The 15,969-nt window shown below is 51.9% G+C and overlaps 1 protein-coding gene across 2 annotated transcripts in view; it reads right to left on the bottom strand.

The window, feature by feature from the left end:
- Window positions 1–663: 663 nt before the first annotated feature.
- TENT4A (terminal nucleotidyltransferase 4A) overlaps window positions 664–15,969 on the bottom strand; it is a 42,623-nt gene continuing 27,317 nt past the window's right edge. The window contains exons 5-13 of one of the 2 annotated variants that reach the window (XM_032469824.1): window positions 14,299–14,406; window positions 13,005–13,133; window positions 10,455–10,668; window positions 8,433–8,559; window positions 7,705–7,805; window positions 6,965–7,131; window positions 6,357–6,515; window positions 4,402–4,566; window positions 664–2,881 (exon numbers count right to left, since the gene is read on the bottom strand). In XM_032469824.1, the coding sequence (XP_032325715.1) occupies window positions 2,564–2,881; window positions 4,402–4,566; window positions 6,357–6,515; window positions 6,965–7,131; window positions 7,705–7,805; window positions 8,433–8,559; window positions 10,455–10,668; window positions 13,005–13,133; window positions 14,299–14,406 (1,488 nt within the window). In that variant the 3' untranslated portion in view covers window positions 664–2,563. Of the gene's footprint in view, window positions 2,882–4,401; window positions 4,567–6,356; window positions 6,516–6,964; window positions 7,132–7,704; window positions 7,806–8,432; window positions 8,560–10,454; window positions 10,669–13,004; window positions 13,134–14,251; window positions 14,407–15,969 lie in introns of those variants that run through there. The other variant, XM_032469834.1, reaches the window with a different exon arrangement.

Genomic DNA, 15,969 nt, shown 5'->3' with positions numbered 1-15,969 from the left:
CCCCTTCACCATGGACATGCGCTCAGGACTCCGCCAACACGGGCTCAAGAACCAGCGCCTGCCTCGAGTCACAGACGTCTCACCAAAAGTGGCCACGACATACCATTCTGGGAACTTCAGGACCGTCAGTGCCTCCAGCACTCGGGTTCTGAGGTTCTGGAAGGAATGCAGCATTGGGGAGAGCTTGGTCACCCCGCACCTCGGCCACGTGGCGTCACTGAAGGCAGAGCTCAGCCTCCAGACAAGTAGCCCCCTCACTGGTGTCAGGCTGTTTACAAGCTTCTTACAAATTCTGATCAAGAGTCACATTTTAAGCCACATCATGGCTGTTTGGTGGTTTAAAATGTGTTATTTTGAAGTGACATAATAATGCTGCCCTAAGAGATGCAGAAGAAATGAACGCTGTGTTGGGAGGTCACATGGGTGTGTCAGAAGCTGCAAGGAAGGAGTGTCAGTGAAGTGACTGATGCCCCGCCAGCAAAGCTGCGACAGCACGCACCCTGCTTCGGCTCTGACTCCCCCGTACCCAGCCTGCAGCCTCAACCAGGTTCTGAATTCACTGAACCAAAGGTAGAGCTGCCCTAACTTAGAGAAGTCAAGAATGAAAACCGCAGGAACCTCCCTTCCCCTTGAAAGAAACGACCCACTCAAGCACAAGCACCACCTGGTTTCCAAAGTTTATTAAAAATCAAAGAATAGAAAAACTTTACATAAAAATATGTCAATTTTAGCTTCCACATTGTTGTCCACACACAAAAAAAATCGAAACATGGTATCTTGTTCAGCCTGCAGCGTGTGGCCACAGGGCGGCCGGGCCAATTCATCCGTTCACCGAGGCGGGACTGGAGCTTGGCGCCCGCATCTGAGACCGGGAATCGCGGAGGGCCCCCACAGGCACTCGCCTCCGTCCCCGCAGCGTTTCCTTAATGGAGGGCTACAGTCAATATTGCTAATGTGTAGAGATTAGTACAGGCCTACGTATCAGTTTTTATAAATATTTATCAATAGGTTCACAATTTAAATATCTTTAAATATTTTTGATAACCTTCGATCATCAAGAACCGCAGACGGAGTGTGCCACTCTGCTCCGGGCGCCTCCTAGAACCGGCAGGCGCGGCGGCATCTCTCAGAGCGTGTGGGCCGGGCCTGCTTCCCTCGGGCAGCCCGCCGGCAGGGCAAGCGCTGGTCCTCGCTGGGTGTCCGTCGCGCTTGGACCCCCAGCACTCCCCACTCCGCTCGTCAATCAGGGCTCGTGTAGCAAGCTTCCCATCCCAGCCGCCTCCACTGGTGGACTTCAAAGACCAGCCCACCTGCAGTGCTCAGCAGGGCCAGAACCCCGGTGTCAAGCCTAGGAGGCAGGTCACCTAACTCCCAGGACAACTGTAGTGCTCAGAAAACTCAGGGTGAGGCGGGATGGACAGATGTATGTTCAGAAGTGGGAACAGACAGTGGCTGTCGTGGCAGAATACACTTGCACAGCACACCCGTGTGCGGCTCACGTCGGGCGCGGCCGCTCCGGCCCGACCCGGGCTGGGCTCTCCTGCGACACGTTAACCCCCACAGCGCACTGAGCAGCTCAAGCTCTTCTCATGTATTTGCTCTTAACAGAACGAATGCTACTGCTACAGATTCCACAATGGAATCAACATAATTCCTTTCTCCACATTCCTAAAACTGGGTACCACTGTCCATACTGATACTCACCAGACCCAACATTACAGGCTCTGTTACTAAAACTGACAAAGTTCACATTTTTTTTTTTAAGATTTTATAATGTGACAATCTTTCCTCTCCTTAGAAAGTTATACTCTGGCACTTTAAATGCTGGATCTGTTGTCTAGTTTAAAAGAAACAAAATCCAAAACGTTAAAACCCCGTGGTCACAGCGAGACACAGGCCGGACGGCAGAGCCGGCGGGCAGCTGGTCAGAGGCGCTGGAGCCGCAACCCTCTGGACACCCGCGGGGAGACACGGCTCCTTCACCACAAGCTGAGAGGCCTCACGTCTGACCAAAAGAAGGAACAGAAAATAAGCCCCAAGCCCCTCACTCGTGGTGTTAGCAACGATGCTCATCAGACAACCAGCCGACATGATGAACCCAACTTAGAAAATGCAACTCGGGAAAGGATCTCAGCATGTTTAAAAAAATTCCCTCCTCCCTTAAATATAACTTATGTGAAAATATGAAATTAAATAAAAAATATCTGAGTTATTGCACAAATCATAAGTTTTCAATATTTACATAGAAAAACAGTCCTGAAATCTGAAACAAAATGTGCGGGCAGTAAAACAATGAGGACCTCCCAAGGGGGATGGGGTCTGATCTCCGTTGCTCTGATGTGAAATCAAAGTACCCGATGCAAAGGACAAGACACAGTACCGAGAAGTGCCAAGGCCCACAGCCCGTCCCCGCAGTTCCTGGCCCAGCCCCGCTCCGGCACTGAAGGGAGAATCCTGGGAAGGCAGAAAACAGCGTCCACGTCTAATAAGGCTTCACAGATGAGCACAAGGAGCTGTTCTTTTAAGATGGACGTGACCACCACACAAGGAACATGCAGAGTGATCAGCAGCGGGCGTGAGGGCCCGGGCTGGCGGGCTGGATGCTGGTCTCAGGTCCCAGCCGGGCGCGAGGCCACCCGGCTGCGGTCTGCGGAGGGTGGGGCCAGGCGGCGGTGCCCGGAGCTATTATCTGCTGAGACTGACAGGGCAGGCTGTCCCTCGTGTGTGTGTGTTTTTTCCTCCTCCAGCCAGTGCGGTTATACTGGTGGTGTCCCCGGTTGCCCACGGGAGGCCGCACACCTCCACTGCCCACAGAGCTGTAGCTGCCACCTTGGCTGTGGTTGTGGGAGCCCTTCATGGACAGCTTCATGCCACTGTGCTGCTGCAAAGACACAGACGGACAGCAGGGTTGGTGGCCGGACTGGACAGACACCCCCCAACCCTGGTGGAAACCCGCCCCACCGGCTCCTGCCGGGCTCAGAGCAGGTGCCGCGTCCATGGTGCAGGAGGTGGAAACCTCGGGGGGAGTGCGTTCAGCGCAGCACACGGGCCACGCGGTCTCGTCAGCACCGTGTTACACATGCGCACACGCCAGGCAACACGGAGACGCCGACAGAAAGCCGACCTCTGACATCTCAGTGACTCCGTCAACGTGAGGACTGTGGGCCCCTTTCAAACTCCACGCATTCACGTCCAAATGCACCTAGAACCTCACTTCCGCCTGGTTCTCCTTGTCCACAGAAATAAAAGGGCCCCTCTCCTAATCTTCTCCCGACTTTGACTGTGACATTCTAGAAACACAAGAGGGGTCCCATGTCAGCGGGACCCCGTTCTCCACATCCTGCCAAGCCCCACGCAGAGCAGATGGGAAGACGCAGCTGGTTTGGGGAAGGCTTCAGAGCAAAACCAGAGCACCGTCAGGGAGAGCGCTTTCGCTCTCTGCGAAGTCTTACTCTCATCCTGAGCACTTCGAAAGGTCAGCCTCACACTTAGGCTGTGACGGGATGGACAAAGCCAAGAAGGAACGTTCTATTATGAAACCCCAAGTAAGAAAGTTATCAGGACTTAATGTCCTAAGTCCAAGGAGCCAACCCTCAGGGACCGAAAACTTACTGGCAACGTATAATCAGACAAGCAACGGGGGCACCAGCCGGAGTCACAAGGTGGCCTAGCGCCATCAGAGCCCGGGGAAGGCACTGGGCCTTCAGACAGCACACCTGGACTCCCACACGCCAGGACGCCACTCACAGTTCTTCCAAATACCCTGGCGCTTGGAGAGCCCAGTGCCTTGATAATGACCCATTTACCTGATACACAAGTTTCTAACATGTGGGATCTGGACTTAGAGAAGCCACAGGGTGATGGATAAACGTGTTCACAGAGACCTCTGGGCCTCAAATCTGCCTGGGGGCCCCCCCGGCCGTATGGAGGGAGTGACGCTGTGGGGACAAGAGGGAGTGACTCGGGGGGACAGGAGGGAGTGATGCCAGGGGGACAGGAGGGAGTGGCGCTGGGGGGACAGCACTCCACACGGCCACCATTCTGGTTTCACTGGTTGCTTCTTGAAAACCAAAGTTTTTAGCGTGTAAATTAACAGTTAAGTGGGAAGTGAAAATATTCTTCACTTCCAATTTAACTTCTATGCTAATGAGTGCAACAGAAGAATTAAGAGAGATGTTTACAGAAATGAATTGAACAACACTAAATTTTAAAATAATTTCCTAACACTTGTAAAGTTTTGTTTCTTACAAGGGAAAGCAAACAGGAAGTTGAATGACCAGAAAACAAATTCCCTTTGAAAAATCTCTCTGTGGAATTCCCTCTCTGGTGGAGAAGCGTTAAGCACCGGCCTACCACGAGCCCGCCTGGTCGGAGCGCAGGGCCTGGGTGGACCAGACGTACCTTATGATACAGGTGGGGGCTGGAGAGCGGGTTGGGAGATGCAGACGGGATGGCCGGGGAAGACACGTGGTGGACGGCTTTCAGCGCCGGAGTCCCTTCGATGCCAGCTTGTCTACAGGGGACGGCGGCCACCCCAAGCGTTGGTGGAGGTATAGTGAACCTGGTCTGGGAGCAGAAGGACCGTGGCATCCATGAGGCACCACCCGACACAGCACACCACCCCGTCCTCGCCACGAGCAAACAGGCTCGTTAGCGTGGGCCCACTCTCACCTCACAACCTGTGTTCTGACTTAGAAACATGCTATACTCACAACAGCAGGGACAGTGCCAAGGGTGTCCAGTCACCCAGGTCATAAGGCTTAACAGTCTCTGAAGACCAAACAATTAAAAAAAATGACAGTCGCCAGAGTAACCACTGGGCCTCAGATCTCCAGGAAGAGCCACCACCGCCCACGCAGGGCCAGAGCCCCGAGCCCAGGCCTGCGGCCAGGATGACTGCCTCCAGCTCCCAACTCCCCTCCTGCATCGCAGCTCCGTCACGCGCGGAGGTGCGGGCGCGAGCCCTCTCCTCAGACCTTCGAGAACCTCACTGCTCACGTCTCAGACATATGCCTTTACCCCAAAAACCTCTGCAGAGCGGCTGTGCCTCCCAGGGCCACGGGCGCAGCAGGAGCTGGGCCTCGGGGCACACTTGGCACCCTGTCCTCACCCTTCCCCACATCCCCGGGGCCCCAGGACCCCCCAGCCACTCCCGGGCTCTCTGACAGCTTCGTGCCCCCCAGCTCTAAGCCCCCTCTTTCATCCTGAGCAGGTGACCTCACTGCTTCGCGAGCCCCATGGGGCACTGCGCCCCTACGGTTTTCGGGTGGGATTTCACACACTCACTTGACTAGAAGTAATGTTTGAAGTTTGGAAATAGAATGAGAAAGTGGGCTTTGAGCCTTGTTTTAGAGCTTGGATGATCTTAGCTTTCGCCTCACTGGCTGTTAGCGCAGCTGACTGATGGGACCACAGCCCAGCACGTGGCCCCGGACTGTGCCCGACACCCGCGCGGGAGCAGCCGCACGCGGTGCTCCAACAAGTTGAGCCTGAGGAAGCCCAGAGCCAGGGCCTCCCTGCGGCAAAACTCAGCTCACAGCACGGGCAGCCGCCTCCACCTTCCACGCTCATGCAGTGTCTGGTGGGGCTGTGCTAGCCGCCACTACGTGTCCCCGGCAGCTACACTCGGGCCCGCCACAACCTGGGGTGTGTCCCGAGACTGGCCTCCCAGGACAGAGGGCTGATGTTGCACACGGATTTTCATTACTAAGCCCACGTTATAACTCACGCTGCAGAGACTGGCTCCACCTTAAAAGCAAATTAATACGATGGCTTTATGTATTTGCAAGTGATACACATTTGGGACGTAGATACAAAATTTTAAATGTTTAGAATTACATTTTAGACTCAAATTTTGTCTATATTTTTAAAAAGAGGACATATTCTAATAGAAAGAGCCCTATAAATACCGCCTAACGAATAACATGGAAAAGTCAAAGTTTGTATCAAAACTGAGGAAGAGTGCAAACAGATTCTCAGCGGGAAGCAAGGACAGGTGTCCGTTTCTGCCCAGGGACAGCATCGGAGCCCCTCTCTCCCACACAATCCCAGGAAAGAGGTCTCACGCTGGGCAACATGTAATTTCCAGAAAGACAATTTGGACCTTGTCAAAAGCCATTTCGGTGCCCAGGAACCAACATGATGAACCTCCACAACACGGATTTTCATAGAACGAGAGGTATCACATTCCAATAAACCACCACACAAGAGCCCTTCCCACAGAAAGAAACGCACCCTCCAAAGAGTTTTGAAGTTCTTTTTCTAACTCAAAAGGATCAGCCCGTCCTACAGTACATGCAGGAGCTTGGACGGGGTCCCGGGGCCGTCACCTGGGAGGGCACAGGCCAGCTGCGTACCTGAGTGTTAGTTGTCACGACCAGCGTTCTGGATGTAGCGGGCTGAGGTTTGCTGCCCGGCACAGGCAAGGCGGCGGGCAGGCTGGCCAGCAGAGGGGTCGGCGCCTGGAGGCTGAACTGGTACACGCTGGGCGTCGTGCAGGGTGGCGTGTCTGAATCCTGCTGAGGGGCAGGAGGAGGGCTGCACTGAGGCCAGGGCCCCACAGAGCCATAGGCAGCGGTGCACACAGCCAGTGACCTGCAGGTTACAAGGATACAGGCAGCCCCAACCCACACAAGTCTCCTTCGCGTCACATCAAGACTGAAGAACATCATAGAGGAAACGCAGAAGAGACACCCAGACCACAGCTTTCATCTCCAAAGAAGTTTTCAAAAAAAACGATTCAGGGAAGTCCACGGCAGCCCCCGTGCATGGCGCCGCTGCTCGAGGGGCCCACGCCCGTGAGACTGGCGCCCACTGTCACCGGAGGCTCACGGCAGAGTGGGGACGGCTGGGTACAGCCTGGGGGTGGCCGTAGGCACACAGGAAAGTGAGAACGGAGGGGAGCCGCTTAAACTCACTGCTACGGGAGGTTTCCACACCCACCACCCCCAGCGGACACACTCACGATGTCACTTCCAGAAAGCGAAGACACGGAGGAGGCGGACGAGCCCGAGGACAGAAGCTGGGGGCTGGGCAGAGACAGGGTCAGGCGCGGGCCGTAGGGCGACGCGGGGTCCCGGCGCTGGGGCTGCTCTGCGTCGCCCTCGCGCTCTTTTGTCTTCATCCTGTCGTCTGCGGAGGGAGCGCAGCCTCAGTCACCCCTGCAGGCCCCGCCGAGCCCTAAACCTGCCCTTGAGGCCGACAAACTGAACTTCTCACTTCACTTTTCTTTTCCGTTAACTTTTAAAATTACATTCCAGTTACTGGAAAACACTTAAACATGCTTGGAACAGCACAGATATAGTTTTCAACTGTAAATTTTATGAAATCTAAATACAGATCAAGTGTTTCTGTTAAAAATTAGGACCCTGATCATGATAAATACACACTGGATTTCAAAGGTGCAGTACCAAAAAATCTCAGTAACTTTTTATACCAATTACTTGTTCAAATGTTAGTATTTTGAATTAAGTTGAGTAACATGTATTATTAAAATTAATTTCACCTGTTTCTTTTCACCCTTGCAATGCCGCTACGAGAAACTTTGAAATTCCATGTGCAGCATACGTGTATTCCTACTGGACAGCACTAGCCTACACCTTACAGTTTTCAAGTAAACTGACAGAAAACGGGCTGTTTTCTTAGTGTGACTGGTTTCCCACTGAGGGACAGGGCAAGGGCACCTCCCGCGCAGACGCCTCTCACCCAGGCCCGGCGCGGCGTGGACCCTGCCGCCCCACTTCTCCTTGATCCACCTCCGGTAGTCGATCACCTCCTGGGTCACCTTGATGATTCTCCCCAGCGTGCTGCAAGAGGACACGGGGGGTCACCAGGGGCCACTTCACACAGCACAGCACTGTGCTAGTGAACGATGGCGAAGAAGCTAAGACAACTTTACAAAAGCCGTACGACTGCTGACGTCTGAGTGCAAATACACCTTGAGATCACAGCACAAAGTTGGGCCCTGACGCAGAAGCCCATGAACCTACGTCTACAGAACACTGTTTAAGTCTTCAGTGATCCCAGAGGTCCCCTGTGCCCACTTCTCACTGCATGGGCAAAAGCGGAGACACCAAGCACCCACCCCGGGCCCCAAGCTCTGCTGGAAACACGGTGCGTGGCTGGAGGCCCTGGGAGCCCCGTGTCCCTCACGGGTGCCAGGCTCAGAACCCACTGCCTGCACGGCCTACCAGAAGCGCCACTACCCCCCTGCTTCAACCTCCCCGAAGCAAACACCCTAAAGAAAAGTCAACTCCCCAAATAAGAAATTTTCAGCTCCTGACCGTGGATGACCATCCTGAACTCCAGAAAGGTCTTCCTTTACCAGTAACTTCAAGTTCTACTAAAACATGACAACACGTCCCTCACCAAGCCTCACAGAAGCAAAGGGCAGAGGTAAGGGAGCCAGTGCCGCGGGGCCGGGGCGCGGTTACCTCTCGGAGTCCCTGTTGGGGTAGGACCTAGCGAGGGGTGACACGGCGTGGCTGAGGACGATGTAGGCGTAGTCAAACACCTGCTTCACCTGCATGGCCCCGTAGGAGCTGCGGCCAACGTCGTTTCCTGGAACAGAAAGGCAGCTGTAAAACGCCTCACATCTGAGCCTGAGCCATTCCCAGATGTGGGCAAGCCTCTCTCCTGGGCCACAGGGAAGCCCTCACCCCAGCAGCACAGCCGGCCAGATCAGCACCAGCAAACACGCTGCCCACAGCCCGTGGGCAGCCCACGGCGTTTCCGGGCTGAGAGCCTATCTCACCGTCATCAGACCAGTCAGTGTCCCCCTCCACTAACAGAGATGTCATTCACAGAGACAAAGTGACGGTTCACGAAACAGTCAGGTCACCCCTCCTCCAGGTGGCAAAAATCTCAGTGAAGCCAAAGTACAATCTAAATCAGACAGTCACAGCCTGCCTAAGGGGCCAGTTAGCCTGGGGCCCCTGACTTCGCTCAGCACTGGGCAGACCCGGGAGGGCAACGCCTCTAGGACAGAACGTGCCAGGCTGAACTTCAGGGTGCTGAGGACCAGGTGGACAGCAAATAAAACGAAGCTGTCACTGAAGTCACCAAGCGGGCCACAGTCCAGGAGCTGACTTCTGTTAAGAACAGCAGTTTCCAATTGTAATTTACACATAACTCGTGCCTCACAGTTCAGGTAGGTGAGGGCTTTTTTAAGGAGACATTCTAAGAACTTCTCTCTTTTCCAGATTTAATGCTATAAACCCAGTGACTATGTGGGTTTTCATTTTCAAGTGTGTTTCAGCAAACACTGAAGGACTTGACGGCCGTTTAACTGATCCAACACAGACAAGTCGGCGATGAGAAGCTGTCCTGCTGGGCCGCCGGGAAAGCACTGCTGAGAAAGCACTGCTTGGACCATGTCGTTTACAAACAGAAGACAACAGTCAGTATGTTTTCTTTCAAAATATTTTTAAGAAATAAATTTCATACCCCAGAAGCCATAAAACAAAAAAATCATTAAATTTGAGGATATTGAAAATATATATATGTATGAGCTAAACAATAGGGAAAAAAAACAAATACAGATGCAAGACAAAAGTGCAGCATGATGACAAAGAAAGGCTTCCCGGACACACAGGGGCCTCCTGAGGTCAGTGAGAGCTGCACAGACGGACGGACAAAGCACATGAACTCACACAGAAGGAAACACAGCCAGCAGTGCACCTGCAGCCAACATTCCCCACCAGCTTTCTGTCCCTGTCACAGTGTCACTGACTTTACCACCAACAGGACGAATAGTGTCACCTCAGTGACACTCAGCAACCATTTGTGGGACTGATAAGGAGCCCTGCGTTCAACCTCACTTGTCAGTAAAGAAATGTAAACTGAATGAAAATGTACACTGCGTGGTCTCATCAGACAGGCAAAGATTTAAAAGGCTGTCACCAAACTTGTGGGGGTAAATATGCTGAAAGGAATAAAACCAGGAACACGGCCCCGGGCTCAAGGCGGCAGCCCCTGCAACGGAACGTGCCCCGGACATGCAGGACACTGGGTTCAGGGATACTGTCCGGTAAAATCACAAGCTGCAAATCTGCCTGTATTACGTGACGCTACCTAGATAATGAGGAGGCAGTGAGAACTGTCAACTACCCATGGAGGAAACACTGGAGAAAACCACATCAGAAGGGACTAAGTAAGGCATGCTTGGCTTTTCCACGTGACAAACCGCTGGGAAGCAGATGGCTTATGATGGGTATGGAATACTTTTCTAGTCAGAAAAAATTCTTTTTTTCTTAATTCTCACTTTCTACATTTACTTCCACAGTAAGTTAATAAGAAGCATCAACAGGGAATTCTGAATGCACAGCCATTAAGCCTGTTAGTACCTGTTAGTACGGGAACCTGCATCAGAACAGACCAAATGACGCCCTGGGCTCTCGGGCCGGCAGGTGCGCGCGGTGCCCAGGGCTGGGGCCGGGGTGGCGGGGCGTCCTTACCAGGCAGCAGGGGGTCCTCGATGCACAGCATCGACGGTCTGTACCCGCTGGTCATGGCTTTCATGATCTCCTCTTTGGCAATATAGGCACCTCCTTCTTTTATTCTAATACCAGTTTTCAAGTAATTAAAATTTCTTCCGTAGAGTTCAAAAAATTCTACAAGAAGCATTCCAAGGTTTTCATCAGCTCTCCGGGCATCAATTCTTGGATGCAACTGTGAAAACAACACACCTGCAGTTTGTATGGATCCCAGTCACTTCCTGCAGATGCCCGCGTGCGGCGGAGCCCACTACCTCGTGGCCTCTGCAAGGGCGGCCAGGGTGGCCCTCTGGTGCTCAGTAGCTCTGGCGCTGCCAGGAGGTGCTAACAGAGCCAGGTGCTAACAGGCGCTAACAGAGCTCTTGATTGACATATCCTGTGTCAATCAAGAGCATTCAAAAGGAACGAACCTTTCTGGATTTATAAATTATACTTCAATTCCTTGACGTTCTTAATCCACAGAGCAACTGTCTACAAACACAGACATCTGGTTCATCATAAATTCCCAAATACCATAAATAAGTGGATGATATTCTGCCCAATTTAGTCACCTAGATGGTGGAGGTAATTTTAAAAATTCAGATCTTAATTCCATTACTCTGACATACAACCAACAGGGGGCAGTATGAGACTGACCAGTATCACACTGTGAATAAAACCACAACATGAAAGGATTAATTTTAACCATGCAAGGTAATCAGCGCTGTGTCATAATATTTACAGCAAAACTTACATCCCTGCCTTGCATGCAGATTAGCATTGACCTCGGTTCCACACTGCGCTTTTCTGAAGCCCCCATCTACTGACCTCTCCAAGTGTCATGGATCCGAGAGGCCCACGACTTTGAGCAGCGCAGACCTGCACTGCCCACTGTGATGGCCACGAGCCATGTGTGGCTATTTACACTTAAATGAATGAAAGCACATTAAACGTTCACTTCGCTGGCCTTGGCAGCCACGTGGCCAGCGCTCAGCAGGTGCACGTGGCTTGCGGCGGTCCTGCTGGACGGAGTGGACCGGGAGCCCTGGCAGCCGCACAGGAAGGTACACTGCACGGCGCCGCCCTGGGCAAGGCGGTCAGGTCCATGCGAACAGCAAGCCCAGCAGAAGGACCGTGTCTGGAAGCACTCCTAACGCAGAGCTCCGTGAGGAGGTATGGCCTCTGAAGCCTGCAGGTATTTTCAGGGTTCAGAAGACGTTCCCAAGGCTCAGGGTAGCATTCCTACTTTTTCCTGACCCCTTCCCTGCCTTCTAGTCAAAATCAACTGCCTGAGAGCCCACCCAGCACAAGCGTGGGCCTTCTGACCCTAATCAGCCATGAAAGGAACGCAGACGCCACATGGTCACAGCTGTGAGGCAGAGGACGAGGCACCAAGGGACATGAGGTGCCAGTGGTGACCCACCCAGCCTGGTGTGGCCTCCGCAGGTCGCTTGGCCCAGAGCTCAGCAAAGTGCACGTGAAAGGAGGCACGATTACAAGGCTACTGGGATAGTTCAAATCAGGACAATGGGAGGAAATAAATTTAAAAAACATAAGGTTGTGTTTAGTTCAAAATAACGTCCAAACACTGGGGAAGACCAGGAGGGCAGCGTCTTGGAGGTGAGAAGAGAGGACGAGGCAGCGGGACTGAGGCTGTGAGGAAGCAGACGAGGAGCTCTGCTGCCCGTGCTCAGAGCCGCTGTGCAAGGATGTGCCGGGGAATCAGGCAGGGAGGGGTTGGCCAGAGTTCCACTGGCCGTCAGAGGTATTGGTGATGCTGAGAAAAACGACCCAATTCTGGACATAAAACCCTAAGCACAACCACAAAGACAAAACTAATGATAAACACTGAGGAACAGAGCTGTGCAGCTAAAACACAGGCCAGATTCTGTAAAGAACAGAGACTCCTTCATACAGGTAAATATAAACGGGATAATTAACGTTGCAATTAACTTAGAGATTATTTTATAAGTGAAAATAGTGTAAGTATAGCTTAATACAGCATTTAATACTCAGGTAGGTTTTCTACTGACAGTTTTTCCGTGGCACTCAACAAAGTAAGGGCAATATAATTATAGACAAAATACTGGTTTTTTTAATCACTGAGAAAAAAGGGTCTCTTCAGTACTTTTTTTTTTTTTTTTACCATATATGGCACCCAATTTTTTTTCTGAGACAAATTTTTCAATATAAATCACAGTCAAGAACCAATAAAAAGTTTTTCAGTGTCTATCAAGACATGAAATTTTTCTACACGTAAAGAGTTTCTTTAAGATTAGATCAATATTCTATTAAATGATAGAACCAGTTAAATCAGATACAAAAAAAAGCTATAAATGAGCAAAAGGAAAAAAATATTGCTCAAAACAGAGTTTTACCATGAAAATTAAAAGTCAATTTCTACTACACCAAAACAGAACCGTGTAGAGACAGCAAGGAACTGAATTCATGAAGAGACTGATCAGAACCTCAGGAAGAAATACTCCTGCACGAGTCTCATTATCAATGGTTCTCAAGAGGAAGCACACTCACCTGCAGGAAGCTAATGGCCATTAAAATGAGGCTGTACGAGCTAATTCCACCTGTAAAAACTTCATTCAGGTCCCTCTGCAGGAGGAACTGTTTCAACACTAAAATCAAGTAAGGCAGCAACGAGTATTTCTGTAAATTGCAAAAGAAAAACATCATCCGGTTAGTTGACGCAGCTCTGAAGACTTCTGACACAGCAGACTGCACGTGCAGACAGGAAACGGACTTTGCGCCCCTCCCAAGGCTTCTAGGCCAATCATCCTCAAACTGTAGGAGCCTGAGAATGAATTACTTGAGGGGCTCATTAAGGTCTGGTTGGGGAGCCCCTCTCCAGGTTACAGTTCAGCAGGGATGAGGAGGGGAAGCCACATGGAGACCCCAGGCCAACAGGGGCTGGGCCTGAACGAGGGCCCTCCTCAGGGAGCTCCCTGCTCGCTACAGCCACGCGTAAGCTTTGTGGGCGGGGGCGCAGTGGGCAAGGGAAGGTCCTAGAACCAGTGTGCAAACAGCTACTGCTCAGAGGCACCCGGGAGAGGAGCAGACAGGTGGAGGGGGGACAGCCCGTGAGACGGGAAGGCAGCAGAACATGGCATCACCAAATGCAGGACAAGGTGGAGGCGGCGGGGTGGGAACAAGGAAACGCCAAGGGGCCGGAGAAGGGGGTGGTGGGGCGTGGAAGCTTCAAGTGTTTCTCCTGTTCTGCTGGGGCAGAGATGATCCTTCAGACAAGCCTGATGGTGCAGAGGAAAGGAGAAAACTGGAGAGCAAGGCCCTGAAACTGTGGGAAGGGGCCGGATACAGTGACGGTGCAGGGTTGTCCCATCACTTCCATCGTAACAGGAGGGAAGGACTCTCTGTTTAACTGGACGCACCTGGTCAGAGTCCGAAATCCATCAACAAACAAGTCCATTATCCTGTCCTCAGACACCGAGACCATCCACAGTTAAGCAAATCTAACGCCGCTATGATGCATTCAACTTGCAGTGAACTAAACTTGTAAATCGGCACACTGAGCTACAGGGATGGCCACTGCGTAACAACTAAAAAGACTATTTCAACAAAGCTCTCTAAAATAACGCTCAAGTGTATGAAACGATTAGCCAAGGAAAGCAAATCTGCAAGACAGCTATGTAATTTCAAAGCATCACTAGAACTAACATCCTATAATAAATTCAACTGTTACAGTCGCTCTCACTAAAGACTATCAGTACTTTAAATTTTTTAACATCTAAAAGAAAAATGATACCCACATAACAAGCCCCTTATGTTTACTGTGTTAACTTGCAGATGACAGCACCTTCATATAATTCTTGATGAACTCTGCTGCCCGGACCCCAGTCTCCATGTTAAAGCTGATGTCGACTTTAACTTCCGTCTCCTGGTCTGTAAGTTTTATTATTGGTACCTGCAAAGATTTAATTTAGAAAATCATGCTTTAATAGGTAATATTTTCCATGGTCAGGCATCAGAATGTTCCCAGGTTGTACAGAGGGTTCTTCCCCTTATTCCCCCAAGAAGCTTAGAGATCATGAACTCCAGACGGTAAGGATGAGGAGACAAGGGACTTGGCCAGCATTAACCCCATGAGTCCCCAAGGCCCCCTCCCAGTCCTGACAACAGCTCGTGCTCACCTCTGCCCAGCCCTGCTGGCCCGACCAGCGCCTCACTGGGGACCAAGCATCAAACACCCGCTCTGCACAAGCCCTGGGCTCACAGCCTGCCCGCCACGAGAGGAAGCTGGCTAAGGCCCCGTCCCACCGCGAGTGCCCAGTGATGGGAAGAGCTTGTCTAGCAACCACCTTTGCTAGGATTTCTGAAAGCCATTCAAAGTAACTTCAAAGCCATTTTTAAAAATTTTTTGTACTGATGTTTCTCTGAGAACAACTCTACTTTGGGTTTTCACTCTTAAAGACAATTTAACTTAAAAAAATTTTCCCTGAAAATCAGAATGAAAGGCTATTTTGGAAATACTCTCATTGACAAGAATTATCACCAAAAGGCACTCAAAACCAGCCTCATAAAAGCTGCCCATTCAGACCACTCCCCCACACAGAGATGTGTTCTTTCAGAAGAAAAGCTGCCTCCAAGGAATAAAAAGGGACATTCCCTTCACCAAACAATCAGGTCTAATGAAAGGTTTAAAATGTGAAGTCAACGCGGGAACACGCTCTTCAGTGCACACCCCATCTGGGCTCTAAACTTACACCAGGGGCGTGCTGCCAAGGACACGCCCAGACCAGCAGGCAGGGGGCGCTATGGCCAGCGTGGACCAAGACTTGGGCAGAGAAACCAAGTTTCTTTCCCACAGAACACAGCTCAAGCGCCCACCCTCCAGGATGTGGCCGGTTCCGCACGGAGGAACCCCACTGCCACCATCCCAGCCACGACACCCCGCCTTCTCTGTAGTGGTGGGCTTTCCCCCCAAAACACACACACACACACTCACAGGCTGAACTCCCACATTCTGGAGATCAGAAGTAATACTACAACACTGATTTTTTGGTGGTGGTTCAAAATAGACAAGCTTTCTCCTCAAACACAGCCCTCATGCTGGGTTCAGAGCCCATGACCCATGACCAGCGGAGGGCTGCCCGGCGACAGCTTGCGCCATGGGCAGGAGCAGTGGTGGACACTGCTCCCCAACCACACGGGACCTACGGCAGCAGCAGGGGTGTGCCAGCAGTGAAGCCACGTGACCACGCAGCTCCTGTAACACCCACTCTGCACAGTCCGGCCTCCAGAAAGCTCTGGGCCCCTGGGCGATCCAGCTGGGCCTCCTCAGCTCCTCTACAAGGGTACCTGGTCAGAGACCACCACCCACTGTACTGTCCCCGAGAGGCCAACACGCTGGAGCGAACGGCAGAGCCACAGACGGCACGGCTGAGGTCTGATCACCATCACACAGCAGGCCAGGGGCACAGTCTGAGCTGTCTGTCACCCAGACTTGGATACACTCGACACACACATC

This window comes from Camelus ferus, chromosome 3 (genome assembly GCF_009834535.1).
Source record: "Camelus ferus isolate YT-003-E chromosome 3, BCGSAC_Cfer_1.0, whole genome shotgun sequence".
In the NCBI taxonomy this organism is placed as follows: Eukaryota; Metazoa; Chordata; class Mammalia; order Artiodactyla; family Camelidae; genus Camelus; species Camelus ferus.
This window is presented reverse-complemented; position numbering and strand designations above follow the sequence as displayed.